The sequence below is a fragment of the Rhinopithecus bieti genome, unplaced genomic scaffold, assembly GCF_001698545.2.
Source record: "Rhinopithecus bieti isolate Rb0 unplaced genomic scaffold, ASM169854v2 scaffold_7212, whole genome shotgun sequence".
Taxonomy (NCBI): Eukaryota; Metazoa; Chordata; class Mammalia; order Primates; family Cercopithecidae; genus Rhinopithecus; species Rhinopithecus bieti.
The window spans coordinates 1332573-1356169 of record NW_016806198.1 but is presented as its reverse complement, the minus strand read 5'-3'; the positions used below and the strand labels follow the sequence as shown (position 1 = coordinate 1356169).

The following is a 23597-nucleotide window of genomic DNA, read 5'->3' as shown; positions in this document are numbered from 1 at the left end:
TCAGGAAAAAGAGGAAGTAATTACTGAAAGATACTAAGGTCTTTTTTGGTTAAATACAAATGTTATTAAACATGTGGCAGGCCAAAAAAAATGGTGAAAATGTTTTTCAAAGTAAGTTTATTTATTTCCAAGGATTTTTTTTAAACATTAGATTATATCCAGTTCCGCAGTTTAGTAGTATTTTAGTCATTAAAATTATACAACAAATCAATAAATGCCATGCTATCAGCCTTGAAATCCATATGGTAATCATTTTATAATAATTAATCTGCTATAGTTTCCCAATATTCTTGTTCCTTATAAAATAAGATGGAGTTATGCTGCATGAATATTCCAAAAGGAACATGATTGATTATGGAAACTCTGTTTTCATATAAATCAAAATACATTTTCAAAATAAGCACATCTTTAGTAAGAACTAAAAAATGAAAATATTAATAATTACAAAATTTTAAAAAACAATTATAAACTAATAAGAAATGTAGTCTCCAGTAGCATATTTACAAGAAAATTATTATTATCAATGTAATATTTTATATGACTATAAAGGGAGTAGGTGGAAAAAAAAAGAAAAAATAGTGCTTTAGTCCAACAAATAAATGTTCTCTAGACTTAGCCTATTGTTTGCAAAAGTTAAATATACCTAATGCACATAAGTAATGGGTTTTAAATTCAAAATTCCAGAAAACTTATTTTGACAGTCTACAATGCATGAATACAAAATAAATTAAAACCACACTAACCTTTGAACTCTATATCTTCTCTAATTTAAATGAAAAGACTTAAGATGTGCTAGTTTATTACAGATAACTTATTCCCAATACGTTTGAATTTATATTTTATTTTAAAACGAAAATAAAATCATATAAAATTATATCATCATTTTTTCATATTTTGAAAATATATAGTATTAATGCCACAAGATTTGAAAGGTTCCCAAATTCCCCATCATCACAGCCTTTAAAGTTGCCTCACAAAACCTAGATCTAAATCAAACAATTCTTAATTTATGGTTTGTTTCTGATATGACTTTCCATGAGACCTTAGCAAGCTGGAGTCAGTAACAGTAAATTAGACATGATTTTATAACTTTTTTTTTTCAAGATGGAGTCTTGCTCTGTCACCCAGGCTGGAGTGCAATGGCATGATCTTGGCTCGTTGCAACCTCCACCTCCTGGGTGCAAGCAATTCTCCTGTCTCAGCCTCCTGAGTAGCTGGGATTACAGGCGTGTGTCACCATGCCCAGTTAACTTTTGTATTTTACTAGAGACAGGGTTTCACTATGTTGTCCAGGCTGGTCTCAAACTCCTGACCTTGTGATCCACCCGCCTGGGCTTCCCAAAGTGCTGGGATTATAGGTGTGAGCCATCGCGCCCTGCCGAATCTGTGACATTTTACAAATAAAATAAATACTTCATTTTCCCCGTTTTGATAAGTTGTGTTGGCTTCGCATCAGCTGCATAGTTTCCAGGGGTGAATACCATCTCCTACCTTCTCAGATGACTTTGTCTGTGTGTCTGTAGGTGTGATTTCTCCATGACTACTTGATTTGTTTCATCTAGCATTTTCATCATAAGAGACCTTCTAACACTGGCCTTTCCCCACCTCTGCTCACCTTCTTAGAAAACTTCCTGAAAGCATTAAATAAATATGGAGTCTAAACTCCCTAACCTCACATACAATCCTCTGCCCACTTGTACCTAACTTCTCTCCCAATGAGGTCAGCAAAGCAGCACGTGATAGGGATACTTCACATCTGTTCTGGTTCAGTGCCATTCACCTTTCAGCAGCATTGGACACTTTACATGTATTCTTTTGAAATATGACCCTTTTTTAACTTCCAAGATACTACACTCATGTTTTGCCAGTAAGTCTGTAAAGTGTTAGTCTCATGATAGGGGTTGGAGTGGTCTGGTTTCTTTTCCAGTATAATATTATAGTTCCTTGGGACTCAGTTCTTAACTTCTTTCTACTCTTCAGTAATTCAAGAAATATTCTTTGGAAATCAATGCTGTGCCGGTCACCCTTCTAGTTACTAGCAAACATAAATGAGTACTACAGACATCAACCCCTCTTCAGAGATTTTAGGCACTGCTTAGATGGGCTTATCCTCACTCAAGTACCATTCACCTGTTAACACTGACAGCATCATGGGGTATGTTTCCAAGCCATGGTTATCTTCTCATTTCCATACCCACATATCTAACCAACAATTTGATATTTCAAATTTAACAAATACCAAATGGATCTGATGTTTGACCCTCATTTTCAAATCTTGCTTCTCCTACAAAATTCTTCACCTTAAGAAATGATATCAGCAATGCTCTAGGTGCTCAAGCAAGGAACCTAAAAGTCATTACTGACTGAATCCAATCTATTGCAAAGGGAGGGTTAGTCTACACTTACAATGTGTTGGGAATTTTTTCGTTCTCTTTTTTTTTTCTACTGCTGTTCATCCATCAGTTGCTCTTACCCATATGAGACTTAATAACATGTTTATAATGCCTATCTTTTCATGCAACTTTTCTGCTTACAATTATTTACTTCTTTTGGAAGATGTTTTACAATTATGTTTTAGAAGCCCTTGAATTATCTGGTTTGCATTCCCTCTCTGACCTTATCTTCAGTCACACACTTCCAGGTTCTCTTCCAGACATCCCTTTTCCAGCTCCTAGATCAGATCATGTTCTTTCTTGTCTCAGAGATACCTTCCATGTAACACATTTTCCCTGGAAAGTTCATTCCTGCATGTTTCCTTTGGAAACTCACTTTCTAAGAAAATCTCTCTTAGTTGCAGTTATTTGTTATTCTAACTCATGTTGAATATCTGTCTTTCCCTAATAGATTGTGGAGATTTTGGGGATAGGGGTCAGTTCTGTATTTTCACAGATAAATCCTTAAATCCTTTGTACTCATTCAAGCGTTTGTCACAAAGAAGTACTCCAATAAACAATCCTTAAATTAACAAATAAATACATCTTAACATTGCAGAACCAGAAGAAACTCATTTTAGAGATGAGGAAACAGTTATTTTGACAAGTTATGTGACAGAAACAAATCTGGGAATATAAACCAGAATTCTGTCCACTTTCTTTCCAAGTCTTGCCTACAAGCTCTCAGGACACAAGTTTCTCAAATTGAAAAAAAAATAGAGAGAGAGAGAGAGAGGAAATGAATCACAGCATGTCTTGGTTACTTTGGTGCCTTCATATCTGTTTTATTACCTTTTAACTTTTCCACCTTTTGTTTATATGTATTGTTGGTTTTATCATCAACAATTATCATTATTATTANGGATGAAAGTATCCTTTAAAAGTAGATAAAATAATAGTCTACCAACAAAGGAGATGAAATGCAATTAAGACCATCTCAGATATACTAATAGAATTCTTAAATATATTTATTTTTTATATTTCTTGGGTTTTTTTTTTTTTTTGGTTTTACAGACTATTAGCTAATACAGATGTTATAGACTATTCCAGGCTATGTGCAACATTTACTGACAGTTTAGCCTTGGAAATTAGTTAATAACCAGGGAATATGTTGAATTATTACAGGAGATCTTTGTTGAGTCCTTAATTTTAGATTACAAAACTAAAGGCTTTTGGAAAACAAAGCATGGATATTAAACTCTCATCTTTGTCTAATTTTGAAAGAAAATAAAACTAGATTTAAACTTAGGGAACGTTTTCCTTAGATAAAAATTGGGATTATGTAAATATAACACATAGAAGGAATACTACAACTTTATATTTAAAAGACAAAGCATATTAACTTTAGAATAATACTCTGATTTATATGGTAATTGGTCAGAGAATGAGTTAATAAGTGTTAATTTTTTTCTTTAGTTAAGTACCAAAATTTACTGTGGAAATATATTCTGCATATTATGTTTAACTATCAAATATTAATGATTAAACAATACTATTTATGAGATTAATTTGGAAATGCCTTGTCACCAATTTCAACTTACATTATAATAATTTTAAAGACAATTTGTAGAATATTTGTATATTCAGTCATTTGAAATATGCAGATTTCAGCTATCTCTCCAATATATTAGATTTGCAGAAGCTTTTATGACATATTCCTGTACCACAACGGTAGGATTTTAAAATTTACAAACATTGAACAGAAACATAATAGAAGAAATATATTCCATTTATTCATGGCCAAAAGTTTAGAAAGGAAGCATAAAAGAGACAGAGAGAGAGAGAGGGAGAGAGAGAGAACAAAAGAGAGAAATGGAAAGAAAGAGAAAGGAGGAAGAGACAGAAATAGAGAAAGAGGGAGAAAATTAAAAAGAAAATTATAAGAAAGTAAGCAAGGATAAAAGAAAATAAATTTTAAAAAAGTGAAAACTTGAGGCCGGCCACAGTGGCTCAGGCCTGTAATCCCAGCACGTTGGGACGTTGAAGCAGGAGGATCAATTGAGTTCAGGAGATCCAGACCAGCCTGGGCAACATGGTGAAACCCGGTCTCTACTAAAAATACAAAAATTAGCCAGGCGTGGTGGCTGCGTGCCTGTAAAGCCTGTAATCCCAGCTACTAGGCAGGCTGAGGCATGAGTATTGCTTGTACACAGGAGGCGGAGGTGCCAGTGAGCTGAGATCAGGCCACTGCACTCCAGTTTGGGAGACAAAGCAAGAGTCTTGTCTCAAGAAAATAAATACATAAATAAATAAAAAAAATTAAAATAAAAAAAGAAAACGTAATTAAATTGGACTTATTAAAAGATCATTTAAAGGATGTTACGTTATCTCTTGCGTAGATTAATCACGATAAACACATAAAGTTTACGCATTTAGGTATGATCAACATTATACTTTATCTTTATTCAGTGAGTGAAATCATAATACAAAAGGGCTAAACAAAATATAATTTGATAATATTTAGTGTAAATAATACCAGAATTGATCATTTCAACTCTTAATGTTGCATTATTAATATTAATGTCAAATTGAAACCTTTAAAGAAAATTTTAATCATGACTAGGGATATTTCTTAATTGCTACAAACTTAAAAAAGGTTAATCATGACATAATAACTGGCTATTATTCTTTGAAAGTTAGACCCCAAATAATATCTGTATTATTGTATTGATATCCGTATCTAATCCTTGGATTATTAAAATATTTGTAATTTTAAGGTTTTATTTATCCATTATTTGTGTAAATATACCATATTAATATTTAAAATTTATTTTTAGTATCTAAGAATACCTCCAGATTCAGAAGTTCATGGGTTAAATTCTTTCTTGTATATTTCATTTAATAATAAATGATAATCATAAATTTAATTGTACATGGTTGAAACTACCTTGGATTTTATTTTTTTTTTTTGGTTTTAGCCTTAATTTAAATCAACATATTGAATGAGTATTCTTAATACAAGAATTGTTAGAATTAAATTATATGGTTCCAATTGACCCAAATTGCATATTATTGTGTTAACGTGCACTATGATTGCATACTTGTAACTTTATTAATTTAAAAAGAACTTGAATATTTATAAAATCAATTTGCAATAAAATAATTGTATTTGTCTTTATATGTATTTGCTATATATAATGAAAAATTGCCATATATATTAAACATCAATCTAATCCCTTCTATATTATATGCATATTTAAAATGTTTACTATTTTAATTTCAATTTGTTCATGTATACCAGTAATGAAGGCATATATGTGCATTTGCAAAAATGCTTCTGGAAATAAGTATGAGTATAGAGTTTATAAAATTAAAAAAAAACTTAGTCCTGTCCTATGACCTATAGTTTAGGAAGGAATGAACAAAATAGCAACTTATCTAAGGTTTTTCGCATGTAATTAAATACATTTTTATAGGCAAATAATTTACCTGCTGCCTCCTAGCATACTGTTAGCAATATCTGAAACACGGTAACTTGTGGGTCTTATTGTGAACTGATAAGTAATTACAGTTTTGATTGGGGAGGGAGGCCAGTAAATTGATTGGTAAAATGGAGAAGAGATGGACTAGAAGAGATTGGAAGGAGAAAGATAGGAGATATCCAGATCTATACTTTAAAAATCCTGATATTCTACATGCAGATAAGCAAATCATGCATGGTAAATCAATCTTAGCTTCATAACTGGTACCAATATGGTCAAAACAATCTTTTGAAATATTTTTACAGTGAACAATACATACACACACCACTGGACATAGACATATATTTTTCTGATTATATATAATGAACAATTCTTACACTCACCTTAACACAGAAGTTCAAATGTATATCATCTTCAGAGACAGATTTTATGTAAACTCCATTGTATGAAAAAAACATTGGATGATGCTAGAAGATACTTAAAATAAGTTTAAATCTTTATGTCTTGCTTCCAGTAATCACATTTACTTAGATGGTGTAGACCAGATGCAATACGTATCAAGGCCAAAAAAGTAACAAACATCATTTTTAATAAAAAGTAAACTACATCTTGATTTTTGATGCGTTTGCCTATAGCAACAGGTAATGTTCGATAATAAAAAAAGATAACTCAGCAACACATATTATTAAACTTTTTAAAAATGCTAGGATGTAAAATGTCCTAAGGTTTTATTGACTGGAATGCATAGCTTTATTGTTTAGTTTTGTACTTCTTATTTCTTACAGAAGATAAGGAAGCAGAAAGCCATATTATTTTAGCATCTCTGAGAATATTTTTAAATATTTATGCATATATCAGAGTAGTGAGAGGTTGTTCATCTAAGAGTAAACATTGGCACAAATGACAGACTGCTTAAAAAGTTACAGGATAAAACTGGCATCCACACTTAGATGTTTTAAAATCTATGGACAACTCTTTAAATGTATATACTCTGCTAACATAATATATTTTTAATATTAGGATCTTTTCAAAATGCCAAATTGATATATCTTACTTCTGTGTATACCTCACTTTGAATGTTCTTTATATCACTATAGTGATCCTTGAGTTATGACCATTAAAACTTAAGATAAATAAACTTCGCACTAACTTGCTAATAAGTATCATGATCTCCAAAAAAATTTTGTCATTCCTTAAGTCATTTATAATTTCTACATGAATTCTCACCGAAATGTCTCTAATTTATTGGAAAGACAAGTAAGGTTATAAGGAATGTGAAAAACAATTTCTGGAAGGTGTTACTAGAAATCTTTCCTCAACGCTTTCTACAAATTAGTAATCTGACACTAAATTCTCATCCTCAAAATATCAAGAAATTTAATAAGCAATAATATATATTTAATAAATGGAAATATTGGCTATGGTGATTTAAAACAAAACTTTCCCTATAAACAGATTATATTTCCATAATGTGTGAATTGAGATATTGTTTTGTCTTAGAAAGGGAGAAAGGAGGGAAGCAGAAGTGGTTTTTTTTTGTTTTTTTTTTTTTTTTTTGAGACGGAGTCTCACTGTGTTGCCCAGGCTGGACTGCAGTGGCAACATCTCAGCTCACTGCAAGCTCCACCTCCTGGGTTCAGGCCATTCTCCTACCTCAGCCTCAGGAGTAGCTGGGACTACAGGTGCCGCCACCACGCCTAGATAATTTTTTGTATTTTTAGTAGAGACGGGGGTTTCACCGTGTTAGCTAGGATGGTCTCGATCTCCTGACCTCGTGATCTGCCCGCCTGAGCCTCCCAAAGTGCTGGGATTACAGGCGTGAGCCACCGCGCCCAGCTGGCCAGAAGTGTGTTTTATCGGTTGGTGGGTTGCTTCTGCAGTCTACAGGTCTATCACCAGATTACAAGAAAGGATAGCAGTTGACAGCTAAGAGTTTGGAAAAGATAAGTTAAAAGACAATCTACTATGAAAGGGAGGCCTAGCCCTCATATAAAAAGATTCTGTAGCTATCTCTTTAAAAAGAGACAGGAAAAATATTTCTGTTCAACAAAATAATTGCTTTTGATGAATGAATCACAAAGTCCAGAATCCAATCATTTGGTTTACCGAGTATGTTACAGTCACTTTTATGCATATATGTAAATCCGGTTGTTTCCTATTGTCCACAACAAGTAGTAAAAGTCACTTGTTGAGATGTGGTTGCAAGTGAAAAACACAAACACTCTTTTTTTGTTTTGAAATTACTTGAGTAAAGATTACTTAAGTGAAAATTGCATATTCACATAATGAAAATTTGCAAAAACCAAAAATCATTCTTCATGCTACTCCCTCAAATTGAAATTCCTTTGAAATCTGGAATCTAGTTCCAATCTCAATTTCCTCCCATCTTGATTTCAACTTCTTGAAAGGATTGTCTACAATATTTTCTTCTCTCTCTTTAATGCTTGCAAAGATTCTGACTCTCAGATGTCCAGAAAAATGTAATAAATAACTACCTATGTTAGAACAACAGGACTTGAGGTCAGCTCAAAACATAATCTAAATCCAGTGAATTGGGTGTAACTTTTTAGACATGTTCAAATTTAATTTAATATTCATTCTGGGAAAACTGCATGCTATTTTCACTTAATATAAAAAAATTAATTGGTATTCAAATTTAAAATAGGAAACTTTCACATTTATTCCTTAAGACATTTTAGTTCAACAAAGGGAAAATAAACAATACAATTGGGATACGCATCTAATAAAATATAACGCCTATGTTTTTATATAAATAGTAAACACATTGAAATATTAGAAATGTTCATAAAGCTGGAAACTTAACACTTAAAAGTAACAGTAAAAAAGCAATAGAAGTGATCCACAATTCTACATAATAAAATTATGATTTCCACAAAGTATGGCCATGGATATTTAATTATTTGCAAAATAATAATGAAAGATGAGATGTAGCAAAGGTTTACGTTTCAAGTACAAGTGACATGATATTTAACAAGGTCAACTTTAGGAATTAATGGAAACTTTAGAATAAAGTATGTTATGCGGTGAACTGGTAGCTGAAAGTAACAATCCCGATTGAATCTCCTTCATTGACTTTCTGACAAATTATCCACTTAAAAGGTTGACAATAGGGGGAAGGGGAAAAAGCTTAATCATTCATGGATGAAGATACATGCATAATTAATTGGATCTTAGAAAATATTTTATTATAATTTTAATTTAGCCTTGTTATTACTTTTTAAAAAAATTTTCAGGGCATAAGAGGATATATTATATGATATAACAATGACATTAAAACACACAAGACAAACTTATGGCTATAATGAAAGAAAACCCAGCAGCATTCAGCTGCCATGACTGGCTTCCATTTTCGCCTTTATTCGCTTCACAGCATTTATCTGCATGATGAAAATTGTTTTTGAAAATAGAATAAGAATGAAATAATTAAGAAAATAAAGAGTAGAGTTACAAACGAGAAAATAAAAAGAGAAAAAACATGACAGCAGGAAAGAAAAAAAGAGAAAATAATTAATGCAAGATTTACACAAAGTCATTAATAATTAATGCAAACCTACAGAAAATACTTTGATACAAGCCAAGAATGGCTAAAATCGTGTATAAAACATTTCTATATATTGTCACATACTAAAAACAGACAAAGGTCAATATTGACGTTTATTCTGATTACTCAGACATTAATTCTGTCATTGATCCTTTACCCGTAAATATCTTTCATTTATAAGTTGAAAATATAAATAACAAGGGAAAAGTCACCAGTCATTTTTCTGTGCTACTGGTGAATTCACAGAGCTACTTTTAATATAAGCTCAATATATCCTACAATGGTTGATGGTAATTTTTTCTACCATGATTTCTTAGAATATATGTAATAAAAGCAGTTACATTTTAATAATAAACAATCTACTAACAAATATAAGTGAAAATTGCATATTCACATAATGAAAATTTGCAATAAGCATAGAAGCTAGAAGCATTAACCTATTGGCCATAGGCAAACTCCAGACAAATGTCACTGCACCTCTTTTAAAACAATTTTAGGAACCAAAGATTATAAAAATAATTTTTAGACCTACTTTTTCATTACATGCTGAACTACAGAAATACTGTTGCAGGTGTAGTATCAGTATTTAGGTTAGACTGAAAATTCCAGATTCCAGAGAATTAAGATGAAATTTCCCCAGGTAATTGGACTTCTATTTCACCACTGTTTTAGAATTTTGAAACTTATGTTCTAAAACAACCATAAATTTAACCCTAATATAATATTTTCATATTCACCATGTGCTTGAATGTTGTTTTCTGTTCATGTTGAATTATCTAGTGATGAAAGATTTAGTGCTTGAAACTAGAGTGGAGGTCATCAAAATAATTTTACTGTATGGTTCATTGGAAGCACAAATTAAAAACCCATGAAAGTACAAAGTAACTGAAATATTTTAGCAATATTTATTGTGGTGATTCATATTTTTTAGCATGTTAAATCTAAACAACTATTTTGTATGTATAATGTATGCATTACATGTTCCCAGAGGGTAGAATTATTTTATCATTGGATATAAAAAATGTTGAATAGAATTATTGTCATCAAATTATATTGAATAGTCAATATTAAAATTAGACATGTCTTCAGGAAAAGAGGAAGTAATTACTGAAAGATACTAAGGTCTTTTTTGGTTAAATACAAATGTTATTAAACATGTGGCAGGCCAAAAAAAATGGTGAAAATGTTTTTCAAAGTAAGTTTATTTATTTCCAAGGATTTTTTTTAAACATTAGATTATATCCAGTTCCGCAGTTTAGTAGTATTTTTAGTCATTAAAATTATACAACAAATCAATAAATGCCATGCTATCAGCCTTGAAATCCATATGGTAATCATTTTATAATAATTAATCTGCTATAGTTTCCCAATATTCTTGTTCCTTATAAAATAAGATGGAGTTATGCTGCATGAATATTCCAAAAAGGAACATGATTGATTATGGAAACTCTGTTTTCATATAAATCAAAATACATTTTCAAAATAAGCACATCTTTAGTAAGAACTAAAAAATGAAAAATATTAATAATTACAAAATTTTTAAAAAACAATTATAAACTAATAAGAAATGTAGTCTCCAGTAGCATATTTACAAGAAAAATTATTATTATCAATGTAATATTTTATATGACTATAAAGGGAGTAGGTGGAAAAAAAAAGAAAAAATAGTGCTTTAGTCCAACAAATAAATGTTCTCTAGACTTAGCCTATTGTTTGCAAAAAGTTAAATATACCTAATGCACATAAGTAATGGGTTTTTAAATTCAAAATTCCAGAAAACTTATTTTGACAGTCTACAATGCATGAATACAAAAATAAATTAAAACCACACTAACCTTTGAACTCTATATCTTCTCTAATTTAAATGAAAAGACTTAAGATGTGCTAGTTTATTACAGATAACTTATTCCCAATACGTTTGAATTTATATTTTATTTTAAAACGAAAAATAAAATCATATAAAATTATATCATCATTTTTTCATATTTTGAAAATATATAGTATTAATGCCACAAGATTTGAAAGGTTCCCAAATTCCCCATCATCACAGCCTTTAAAGTTGCCTCACAAAACCTAGATCTAAATCAAACAATTCTTAATTTATGGTTTGTTTCTGATATGACTTTCCATGAGACCTTAGCAAGCTGGAGTCAGTAACAGTAAATTAGACATGATTTTATAACTTTTTTTTTTCAAGATGGAGTCTTGCTCTGTCACCCAGGCTGGAGTGCAATGGCATGATCTTGGCTCGTTGCAACCTCCACCTCCTGGGTGCAAGCAATTCTCCTGTCTCAGCCTCCTGAGTAGCTGGGATTACAGGCGTGTGTCACCATGCCCAGTTAACTTTTGTATTTTTACTAGAGACAGGGTTTCACTATGTTGTCCAGGCTGGTCTCAAACTCCTGACCTTGTGATCCACCCGCCTGGGCTTCCCAAAGTGCTGGGATTATAGGTGTGAGCCATCGCGCCCTGCCGAATCTGTGACATTTTTACAAATAAAATAAATACTTCATTTTCCCCGTTTTGATAAGTTGTGTTGGCTTCGCATCAGCTGCATAGTTTCCAGGGGTGAATACCATCTCCTACCTTCTCAGATGACTTTGTCTGTGTGTCTGTAGGTGTGATTTCTCCATGACTACTTGATTTGTTTCATCTAGCATTTTTCATCATAAGAGACCTTCTAACACTGGCCTTTCCCCACCTCTGCTCACCTTCTTAGAAAAACTTCCTGAAAGCATTAAATAAATATGGAGTCTAAACTCCCTAACCTCACATACAATCCTCTGCCCACTTGTACCTAACTTCTCTCCCAATGAGGTCAGCAAAGCAGCACGTGATAGGGATACTTCACATCTGTTCTGGTTCAGTGCCATTCACCTTTCAGCAGCATTGGACACTTTACATGTATTCTTTTTGAAATATGACCCTTTTTTAACTTCCAAGATACTACACTCATGTTTTGCCAGTAAGTCTGTAAAGTGTTAGTCTCATGATAGGGGTTGGAGTGGTCTGGTTTCTTTTTCCAGTATAATATTATAGTTCCTTGGGACTCAGTTCTTAACTTCTTTCTACTCTTCAGTAATTCAAGAAATATTCTTTGGAAATCAATGCTGTGCCGGTCACCCTTCTAGTTACTAGCAAACATAAATGAGTACTACAGACATCAACCCCTCTTCAGAGATTTTAGGCACTGCTTAGATGGGCTTATCCTCACTCAAGTACCATTCACCTGTTAACACTGACAGCATCATGGGGTATGTTTCCAAGCCATGGTTATCTTCTCATTTCCATACCCACATATCTAACCAACAATTTGATATTTCAAATTTAACAAATACCAAATGGATCTGATGTTTGACCCTCATTTTTCAAATCTTGCTTCTCCTACAAAATTCTTCACCTTAAGAAATGATATCAGCAATGCTCTAGGTGCTCAAGCAAGGAACCTAAAAGTCATTACTGACTGAATCCAATCTATTGCAAAGGGAGGGTTAGTCTACACTTACAATGTGTTGGGAATTTTTTCGTTCTCTTTTTTTTTTCTACTGCTGTTCATCCATCAGTTGCTCTTACCCATATGAGACTTAATAACATGTTTATAATGCCTATCTTTTCATGCAACTTTTCTGCTTACAATTATTTACTTCTTTTGGAAGATGTTTTACAATTATGTTTTTAGAAGCCCTTGAATTATCTGGTTTGCATTCCCTCTCTGACCTTATCTTCAGTCACACACTTCCAGGTTCTCTTCCAGACATCCCTTTTCCAGCTCCTAGATCAGATCATGTTCTTTCTTGTCTCAGAGATACCTTCCATGTAACACATTTTCCCTGGAAAGTTCATTCCTGCATGTTTCCTTTGGAAACTCACTTTCTAAGAAAAATCTCTCTTAGTTGCAGTTATTTGTTATTCTAACTCATGTTGAATATCTGTCTTTCCCTAATAGATTGTGGAGATTTTGGGGGATAGGGGTCAGTTCTGTATTTTTCACAGATAAATCCTTAAATCCTTTGTACTCATTCAAGCGTTTGTCACAAAGAAGTACTCCAATAAACAATCCTTAAATTAACAAATAAATACATCTTAACATTGCAGAACCAGAAGAAACTCATTTTAGAGATGAGGAAACAGTTATTTTGACAAGTTATGTGACAGAAACAAATCTGGGAATATAAACCAGAATTCTGTCCACTTTCTTTCCAAGTCTTGCCTACAAGCTCTCAGGACACAAGTTTCTCAAATTGAAAAAAAAATAGAGAGAGAGAGAGAGAGGAAATGAATCACAGCATGTCTTGGTTACTTTGGTGCCTTCATATCTGTTTTTATTACCTTTTAACTTTTTCCACCTTTTGTTTATATGTATTGTTGGTTTTTATCATCAACAATTATCATTATTATTATTATTATTATTATTATTATTATTATTATTATTTTGAGACGGCTCTGTCGCCCAGGCTGGAGTGCAGTGGCGCGATCTAGGCTCACTGCAAGCTCTGCTCCCGGGGTTCCTGCCATTCTCCTGCCTCAGCCTCCCGAGTAGCTGGGACCACAGGCGCCGCCACCACGCCCGGCTAATTTTTTGTATTTTCAGTAGAGACAGGGTTTCACCGTGTTAGCCAGGATGGTCTCCATCTTCTGATCTCATGATACACCTGCCTTGGCCTCCCAAAGTGCTGGAATTACAGGTGTGAGCCACCGCGCCTGGCCAACATTTTCTCATAAAGATAGCAGAGTCATTGGGGGTGTAACATTTAGTAATCTGTGTAAAATCTATTTTTTGATTTTATGTTTTATCTATGTTATCTACTTCATATAATATTAAATTTAATACATTATTAAATTAAATGAATTAAGTTAATTAATTATGTTTCCAAATATATACACTAAATTAAAAATTTGGGAGATTGTAGTACACTGTTGCAATTTTCCTTTGGAGGAGGCTCTGGCTCAGTATGGGAACATGTATAGCATGTTCCTGATATTTGCATGAAATATAATTACTACTTACATACTCATTACAATTGTAGAAGTAGTTTCTGATGTTTCAAACATAGAGATGTAATGAACTCGATTGTACATTCAGTCATTCTTATTTAGATGTGTTATCTTGTAAGGGCATCAGATTTGTCATATAACTAGAAGTATTTCTGGCCTCCAACATGTCATTAAACCTCTTAAAATCATATTTGTAAAATGAGAATAATGCTTCCTTATCCAGCTCAGATTTAAGAATAAAATGAGATAATTAATACAGAAGTGCTTTGAAAATAATAAAAAAAGTCATTAAAATATAAGATACCCATGTTATTTCCAGAGACTTTTACTTCCTAATTTTAAACTATAATTTGGTAGAATTTATGAATTAATATTAGCAATACAAAGCTCTAATATCAATTACTTTTAAACCTTATAACCAATAGTAATTACTTTTTAATTGAAAGATTAGTCATATAAAACTGCTTTCAATTACTAAACAACTGATGTATGATATAACAAAATCATAATATATAAAATTAGCATCAATTTGAAATTACAAGAGGGTTTAATAACATGATTGAACTAGCTAGTTTTATTTATTTTCCCATTTCAAAAATATTATACATCTATACTTATACTCTAATATAATAAGACAAATAAATCTTGGTTTCATGGATTAATATGCTGCTCTTTTCTGCATATATGTACAAATAAAGAATATACTATAGATACATAAATATCTGTACATGTCTGCATAAAATTAAAATATTAAAAGTAATAACAGGGAAAATAAATGTAGAAATATGAACAATTTGGCAACTCATGAACAGAGTTAAATGTTGTTTTGAGTTAGAATAAATTTTTTATCTTTACTTCAAGAGCATTTATTTGAATAAAAGTTTAACATCCCTGTTGAGAACTTTCATAATGTGACTAACATACTAAGATGTAACAATGTAAGCGTTGTTTCCTATCAATGATAGAATCTAACCAGTGTGTTGCAAAAGCTGATTTACAGTGTTCTTCCATTTTATGAGCCTTCTTAAAACTCTAGGTATAGGTCTTTATGGAATTATATTTGTGGCTGTTCCTGCCTTTCTTTGTGACTAATTTTATGTTTCCAAAATCAACCTGCTTGGTAAGGCATAGGTTGGCTCAAATCTAACAAGAATTGGAGCACCAGTCTCTACATGATTGGCAAGGAAATTGTCTTCTTAGTAAAGCTTTCATATGGTCTCAATAGACACTTTTCACATTGACTATCATCAGTCACTCTTACTCTCTGTGTTCTCCTATTCATGCTTTCCCCACCACTCCAGCTAAGAATGGGTTAAAAATATATTTGCAAATTAAGCAATACCCTATGGCAAGAGCGATGAGAAACTCTGTGTATATGTCACACTAATAATTAGAACCTGGAATTTACATTTCAGTTGGTTTTAATTATTAATAAGAAAAGTCAATAAGGGTTATAAAAAGGTGGTATCATGTTTATTGCTCAGTCTAAAAAGAATATAGTTTTGCTTACCTTTAATAATGTTGGGCTTTGGTGGCATGCTGAATTCATAAACTGTCGGTTCAGAATATCCCAACCTATTGGCAGCTGTAATCTGAACTTCATACCCCATGGTCCACTGGAGATGCTCCAAAATGATGTGGTCTTTATTTCCTTGTACTTTTTTCTCTAGCCATTGGTCTTCCTTATCTTTCTGTGAAAGCAATAAAATGCATTTTGTAAATATCCATACACTAAAGTTGCACCTTTTAGAAAATAATTTGTATTGGAATTGGAACAATATACTTATTTCGGATATTGGAACAAGTTTGATAGTTGTTCCACATTATTCATATATCCACAGGAATACATGAAGTTGCTGTGTCAGTGAAGTCAGTATTATTTCCAACATTTTTCTATATAAAATATAATGTTGTTTATATTAGCCAAAAAGTGGTTTTGTAATTCATCCTTTATTCAGTGGTTGACAATTGACCTCCATTAAGATTTTTTTTTATTTCACATATATCAGTTTGGTTTTTGGCCATTTTGTTGATTATTAATCTTTATGTGACTGTGAAAATGAAACATGATATATAGAAAAAACTTAATATGTCCTTTAAAAGAATTGCCAGGGACTATTGTTAAAGATCTTTGGGGGGGAAGAAAGATAAAGTGTCTTGAAATAAAGTCTGGATATGATTGATAGATTTAAATTATCACTGGTATTTTTTACTACTGTGATGTTTTGTGACATAAGAAAATAATATACAAAGAAAATTACTAAGTTTTAAATATATCATTAGCCAAAAGAAACCAACATGCCATCCTATTCCTCAAACTTCTACATTAAATACTATCTTTACTGCTTTTTCTAAAATATAAACTTGCACCATATGACATTTGAATTTCTCTTTATTTGACAAAATTACCATTAGAACTACAATTACTAATGAAATATAAATGGATATAATTTTATAAATGAAATTTTCTAAAACAGTACGATTACTGGGTTGGGCCATACATTAACAGTTTCAACACAGAAACCTTCCTTAACCTTTCTGGCTTGTCTTCCTTCTCTCTATAACAAAAGGGATGGTAGCAGCTGCTTCTGTCAGCTTTTTGGGAGAGCAATGAGGAAAATTGAGTAGGTTGTGTATTTCAGGGCCTTAGAGATCATAACCACTTAAACAAATAACAGCTATTTTAGGATATAACTGTTTCCGTAAAAACTGTATGGAAATGAAACATTTTCTCTGGAATCATGTATCTAATAATCTATCGTTGCAACTGCAAGTTGTACTTTCCCAAGGTGTAAGTATAGACAAATGACATCCTGTCTATAACAACAGATGCAGGCATGTCTTTTAACCTCATAGCTCAGCCCTATATTATTCTATGTTGAGCCAAAATTTTACACTGCTTCTTTGACTATAAAAAATAACGATGCTTTCTCCATTTTTGGTGACAATTAAGTATTTGTTCTCTAAAATTGTGAAAGTTAAATTCATGACTGCATTCAATTGACAGTATTCAAACATGGAGTGTCCTTCAGAAGGAGGCAAGAAGATACTATAATTTTGATACCACACTGTTATTCTCCTTTTCTAGTTAATTATTTTTTTTTTGGTGACATAGAACTTTCATTACAAAGGAAATAAACTTGTTGGTGACGTAGAACTTCCATTCCAAGAGCACAGAAAAGTTTGGCCTATTTTGCTATTTCACGTAAAACTGAAGCTATTAGAACCCCTAACGAAGCCCTGGTTTTAAATGAACAAGCAGTACAAGTTATCAATATACACAAGAGGCACTTGCCTTGATTTTTGAAACTTATGAATATCTGTTTTTATAAAAATGGCCTGTAGCCAGTACTACTTAAGATATTATGAGGTGTATGAATGATGGAATAACTGAGAAGACAGGTTGTTAACTTTTCTAAGTTTATCAATGAACAGTAAGGTTGAGAAACAAACCTAGTTGCAATTTTGAAATGCTTAGGGCAGCTATGCTAAAAAGCCACAGCTATCACAATACTCTCTGCCTTCACCCATTGATTCATCAATCATTTACTCAGTTAATTGATTAGTGAGGACTTTCTAGAAGGCGTGGACACAAGTGACCAAGACATGTGCAATACCCTCATGTTGGAGTTTACAAACCAGCCCAGAAGAAAGACATGAGGCCTTTGAAAAATGAGAAGGTGCAATGGAGGCATGTAATACCTAATAAAGTCAAGGGCTAGGCAGGTCACCGGTGGGGAGGTGATATCTCCCTTACTGGAAATAATACACTCTAGTGCCATTTTTCTTTTCATTTATCCTGAGTTAATGACAAGAAGGTGCCAGTTTTTGCACAGCTTTAAATCCAAAAAGAAACACAATGATTTTAAGCCTTGGATGCATGATCACTGGGAGATGTATAAGTAAACACTGTAGTTGTTTCAAATAAATTTCTAAAAATTGTGTATATATATGTATTATATATCCATTATAATGAATTAGATATGTGTTATATATACCTATATGTAACAAAAAAGCTTAAAAAGTCAACTCAAAAGTAATTTGAGATGATACGTTAGATGTATGTGTATATACATATACACACACAAACATAACATATAATTGTATATGCTACGTATAGCATATTCAGTATGAATATGCACATATATACATATAGCATGTATTTTTATAAGTTATAAATTGTGTATATACACACACATATATGGCAAGGAAGGGGTGTATGGCAAGGACACTGAAGGGTGGTATGAAGACAAGGGATCCATGAGGCAGCAGACAGCTACATGTCCCTGTGGCCCTGGCTTTACCTCAGTTATTCAGTACTTTCTATGTAGCGATGAAGTGGTTGATGTGAGTAAGTATTTTCGTGGAAATACTTGGAATTCAGTTTTGCTTTGTATCTGAGTGAAGATGTGGGTGAAAGAGCCAGAAAATAAGCCAAAAACTGAGATATGAATTACCCCAGGCCAAAAAAAAAAAAATGAATTCTTTAGAGGAATAGATAGATAGATAGATGTCATGTCCTTCAGGTAATCCTTCAAAATATCATTTTGGAAATTAGGCATTTAAGGTGAAACTTCTGTACAAACACCAGACAATCTCTTGTAAATTAACAATCATTTAGCGCTTAATTGTTGAAGCCCTTAAGATGATAAATTAAAGGGCCCTCCATCATTCTAACTATTTGGGCTGATAGTATAAGAAACCAAAGGGAGCTCTAACATGTTCCCAATATAAATCAATTTCATTTTCCTTTCAACATTAGGCAAGAAGGCATTTTTAATCCCCTAATTGCTATTCCTAGGGAATAGGAAAAAAATTAAAGTGGGTGTTACCAAATACTCCCCTGGCATCAAAATCTCAAGTATGCATATCTGTAGAGTGTCTAATTTACAAGGTTTAAATGCCTAGGGAACAATTTAAGATAATCTAGTTGCAAAACATTCCCCTAGGTAACTTAATGAGATGATTTCCTGAATATGGCTATTATTAATAAGCCAATTAAATGTTGAAGGGCAGCTACTGAAAAAAAAAAAAAATGGTCATTTGCCTTTGGTATAGCTTCTCTTAAGTAATTCTTTTTTTTTTTTTTTTTTTGGTCGTCAGAAAATAGCGGGGCCACATGGCAATTCAGGGCACTTCTTAATAGTGATGCTGAAGCCATACTATCAGCATTTAGGAAAATATTGGCTATCATCTGTATAGGGAGGAGATTAGAGGCAAGGTGTAAGGGTCACTGTTTTCTTACTTTCAAGGGCTCCTTGATGCTGTTATTCATAACAAGAAATAGTTTACTGACTCCTTTTGAAGTCCCATGAAGTGTACCACCAACATCATTTTAAATATAAACTGAATAATTTTAAAATGAGAGGACAATAGAGAAGGTGAGCTCATATAAGCGAGATGAAGCATAGATTCCTCTGACTCCCATGTCGTATGATTTAAGATTTTGTATGTATATAAAGCAGGTCCCGGTTCCTGCATTCCCTGGTAGCGTGGTTCAGGTAGTCCTACTTACATGACCTCACAGAAGGCCCAGATATTATTTAAAACTCCATTTGCTACTCTGAATGTCAGAGAGGTGATTGATCAATCTGGATTTTATTTATATAAGAAATACATATCTACACATATACCTTATATTATATATAGAATTGCATATATAGACAAACAAGCATATATTAATATATACACACATATACATATATACACACATACACACACCCACAGAGACCGTTTACAGAATTCAAGAAGAGTACAAATGGGCAAACGAGAAGGGCCAAGGGACCTGGCTTGAATAGCATGGCACTGTCAGATTCATTGAGAGACCAGTGAGTCCTTCAGAGCTGTCCTGGGTAGAGGCACAAAAATGTCCATATCAGAATATCCAAAAGAAACAAACAGGTACTCATTCATTGTTAGCATGGAACCTGGGACAAAAAGTTGTCCTTTGATAAGGATATTAATCTTAAGTTTAAAACATCAAATTGTATACAAAATTATATATATATGCATATGTGTGTGTGTGGTGTGTGTATATATATATATATATATGGTATATATATATACACACCACACACACATTTGGAAGGTTTAAAGGTTTGACGATTTTAGCAGAGTTCTAAATTTAAATCTCTTTTTTCCATGATAATAACAAATCCTACTTGCCTTTGTTCCATGTGCTGATGCTTGGTAAAGTTTTTTAAAACTAGGCCCTACATAATCTGTTCCTAGTCTCCACCACCCACATAGTACTTAAGGCAAAATAAATCTAATTTTTCCTATTCATTAGTTTCTGTGTTCTCATATCTATAAACATCGGCAGTGCATTTTTTCTTGTGTTTCTTATTTCCCATATTAATTATTCAATTTATAATACTATTTATAATATAGTTATAATTGCATAATGAGCTAATTTATTTATTGATTTATTGCTGTATTTGTTCATTCAGATAACATATACATACAAAGAAAATAAAACTCATTCTCTTAACTCACAGCAAAGAAAAACTACTAAAACTTGATACTCTTTAATGTCCATAAGTATTTATTGTTTAAAATTCTTATACTTCAAAACTTAAACTATAATGGTTTTAAATACATTTCCATGTACATACATAAACATTATTAACTGGAAAATACGTTTTTTTAAGGACCAAAGCTTCATTTTACTTATTTATTATTTTAATGCCCTTTTCAAAATTACCTTTCTTATCCTATGGCCACTGAGATAGCGTACAACCTCCTGGACTCCAAATTACTGAAGAAGTTCAATTAAGACTTACAAATGCTAGTCCTTATAGTACTTCCTCACAATTGATTTTAAGCTACCAATTATTTTAGCTAAGGAAACGTATTTAATACGCCAACACTAAGTGATAGTTATGATCCCATAGCTATCATCACATTAGAAATAAAATGGTGAAAAATTCATGGAAGCATGTAAAAATCTATTTACTAAATTATACGAAGTTAGATTGACACTATAAGTACAAAGTAGACTTAAAAATAACTTCATGATTTTTTCCAAACATTTCATGAGATTAATATGTTTGTCTTTATTTTCCAAACACATGGTTTAAACTTACTGATTTATTGTTAGAGACATTAATTTTCATGAAGAGTCCACAGAGATATCTAATTCTGCTTTTATTACTCTAGTTCTGTTCTAATAAATTCTGTCTTCATAATGGGTGAGTGAACAAAGCCATGCGCTGTATTACAGGTTGACAGAATAATGGTGTTTCCTGGTTCATAATCTATGGGAAGTTTTACACTTTCTACAATAGGATATAGCTATTCTTGCCCTTTTCCAGTGAAACCCAAATTAAAGGTTAGATTCAGTGTTTGCTAGAAATCAAGTCATATAAGGAATATATTGTCAGAAGTACATTGTTCTCAGAATATAGCCCTATGCACAGTGGAGTTGAAAGGGATGGGCAAACAAGAAATCAAGAAGTGAAAATCTTAGAGATGTTCCTTATTTTCCAGATTCCTCTATGTACTTTTTTCTTCATTTTTTATTAAAAATATATTGAATATGTCTAAACCATTTTTCAAGTTATTCAGTTGCACTTTACTCCACTGTAGAGTTCACGTAGTTTGAGAACCTAATAGATATCATATGAAAAGAACAGATGATCAAGAACTTTTTGAAGTAGTTATTTCACTTTTTATTCAATCATGGTATCTGCAATTGGATCCTCAGAGCATGATGTTGACAGGATGGAAGAGGTGGAGAAGAGAAGAGGCAACAACAAAATAGGGATATATAGATATTTTAATGGATGAAACTAGAAAGCATACTATCAAGTGATACAGTCAAGAGAAACTGTGCCAGGATGGCTCTCTCTGAAGGCATAGGAGCTGGGCAGTTGATGTGAGATGAGACAGTGGTAGAGGGGTTGCCTCTTGTCCAGTACTGTTGCCATCCATGTTTAGACTGTTATGAATTACATTCTGATGTCTGTCCCCTCTCCCCACCAAGTCACTCAAATTCTCTAGTTTTCCTGTTTTGCTGAAAAGCTTCTCATTTTATTTGAATACAAGCCACCCAAATTTTTCAATGTTGTCCTTGAAAAAATGTGAAAAAGTATCACTTTATATTTGGTTAATTACAAAATACAAAATATCCAAGAGTGAGCAATGTCTATCTTGTAATACAAAGGATATGGAACCACTCCTTTTACAAAATTTGCCATAGGTGCCTAAATTTCTACTATTAAAACAATGTCCCCTGTTAAAATGATAGTAGTTCTAAGATGGATAACTTAGTAATTGATCAGACATTTATGTATGAACGAATACAATCAATCATTTCCAATGTGTTATGAACAACAGATCCTCTAGTACTTCTGGAGTTAGAAAGGGTTGGAAATTAGAAACAAGAGGAGGGAAAAGGACATACTTTTATCAGAGTGGTAAGCGCAGACATTGGGTAAATGGGAGAAACCAGGCACATTTACCATTAGGTTGGGAGGAGAAAGAGAAAGGAGAGAAAACGGAAGGTATAAGTTTACTGGAGACAAAATTTGTTCTTGTTTAAACTTTATGACTAAGCCATATCAACTATAACTTACCAACTATATGCAAAGGTAAAATTCATTGAGTACCATTATATGAACTTGAGTCCCTTCGATCTTACTAATCTCATTGTGCTTCAAATCTTATTTCTATCCATCTGTGTTTCACACATAACTTCTCAAAAATATTAATTCTAATCCACATTTAAAGAAATCAATATGAATTTGAAGTCAGATTTTTAAAATAGTAATTTATGTTTTAAACTATGTATATGTATACATAAATATATGGCTGTCTAAAATGTCATTATTTCCATTTTGTGACTCTACTTTGCTCTAAATAGATGTAGTGCTACTCAATAAATATTTTTGTTTACATCAATGACTGGGGCCACTAACAACAATACAGTACAATTAAAAATATACAACACGTTGTTTCACGACTAGTCATTGCATTTCAGAGTCCACTGTGGGATTTATTAGAATTCCTTACAAACTGTTACTATCCCCAGTATTTTGCACAATAAATTTTTTCATCCTAGAACTGTGAGCAACAATCTGCATGGAAAGCCTGTTGTTCTACCAGTCCAATTCATGAATTCTGGCCAAGCCTACGTCCCTAGAAAAAATGATCTTCCTTCTACCGAGTTTACAAATGTGCAAACGA

General features: G+C 32.4%; 1 protein-coding gene across 1 annotated transcript in view; it reads right to left on the bottom strand.

Moving 5' to 3' along the window:
- LOC108531589 (neural cell adhesion molecule 2) overlaps positions 1-23597 on the bottom strand; it is a 599158-nt gene that overhangs the window by 65415 nt on the left and 510146 nt on the right. Inside the window, 1 exon segment of the mRNA XM_017875104.1 lies at positions 15922-16102. Within this exon segment, the coding sequence (XP_017730593.1) occupies positions 15922-16102 (181 nt within the window).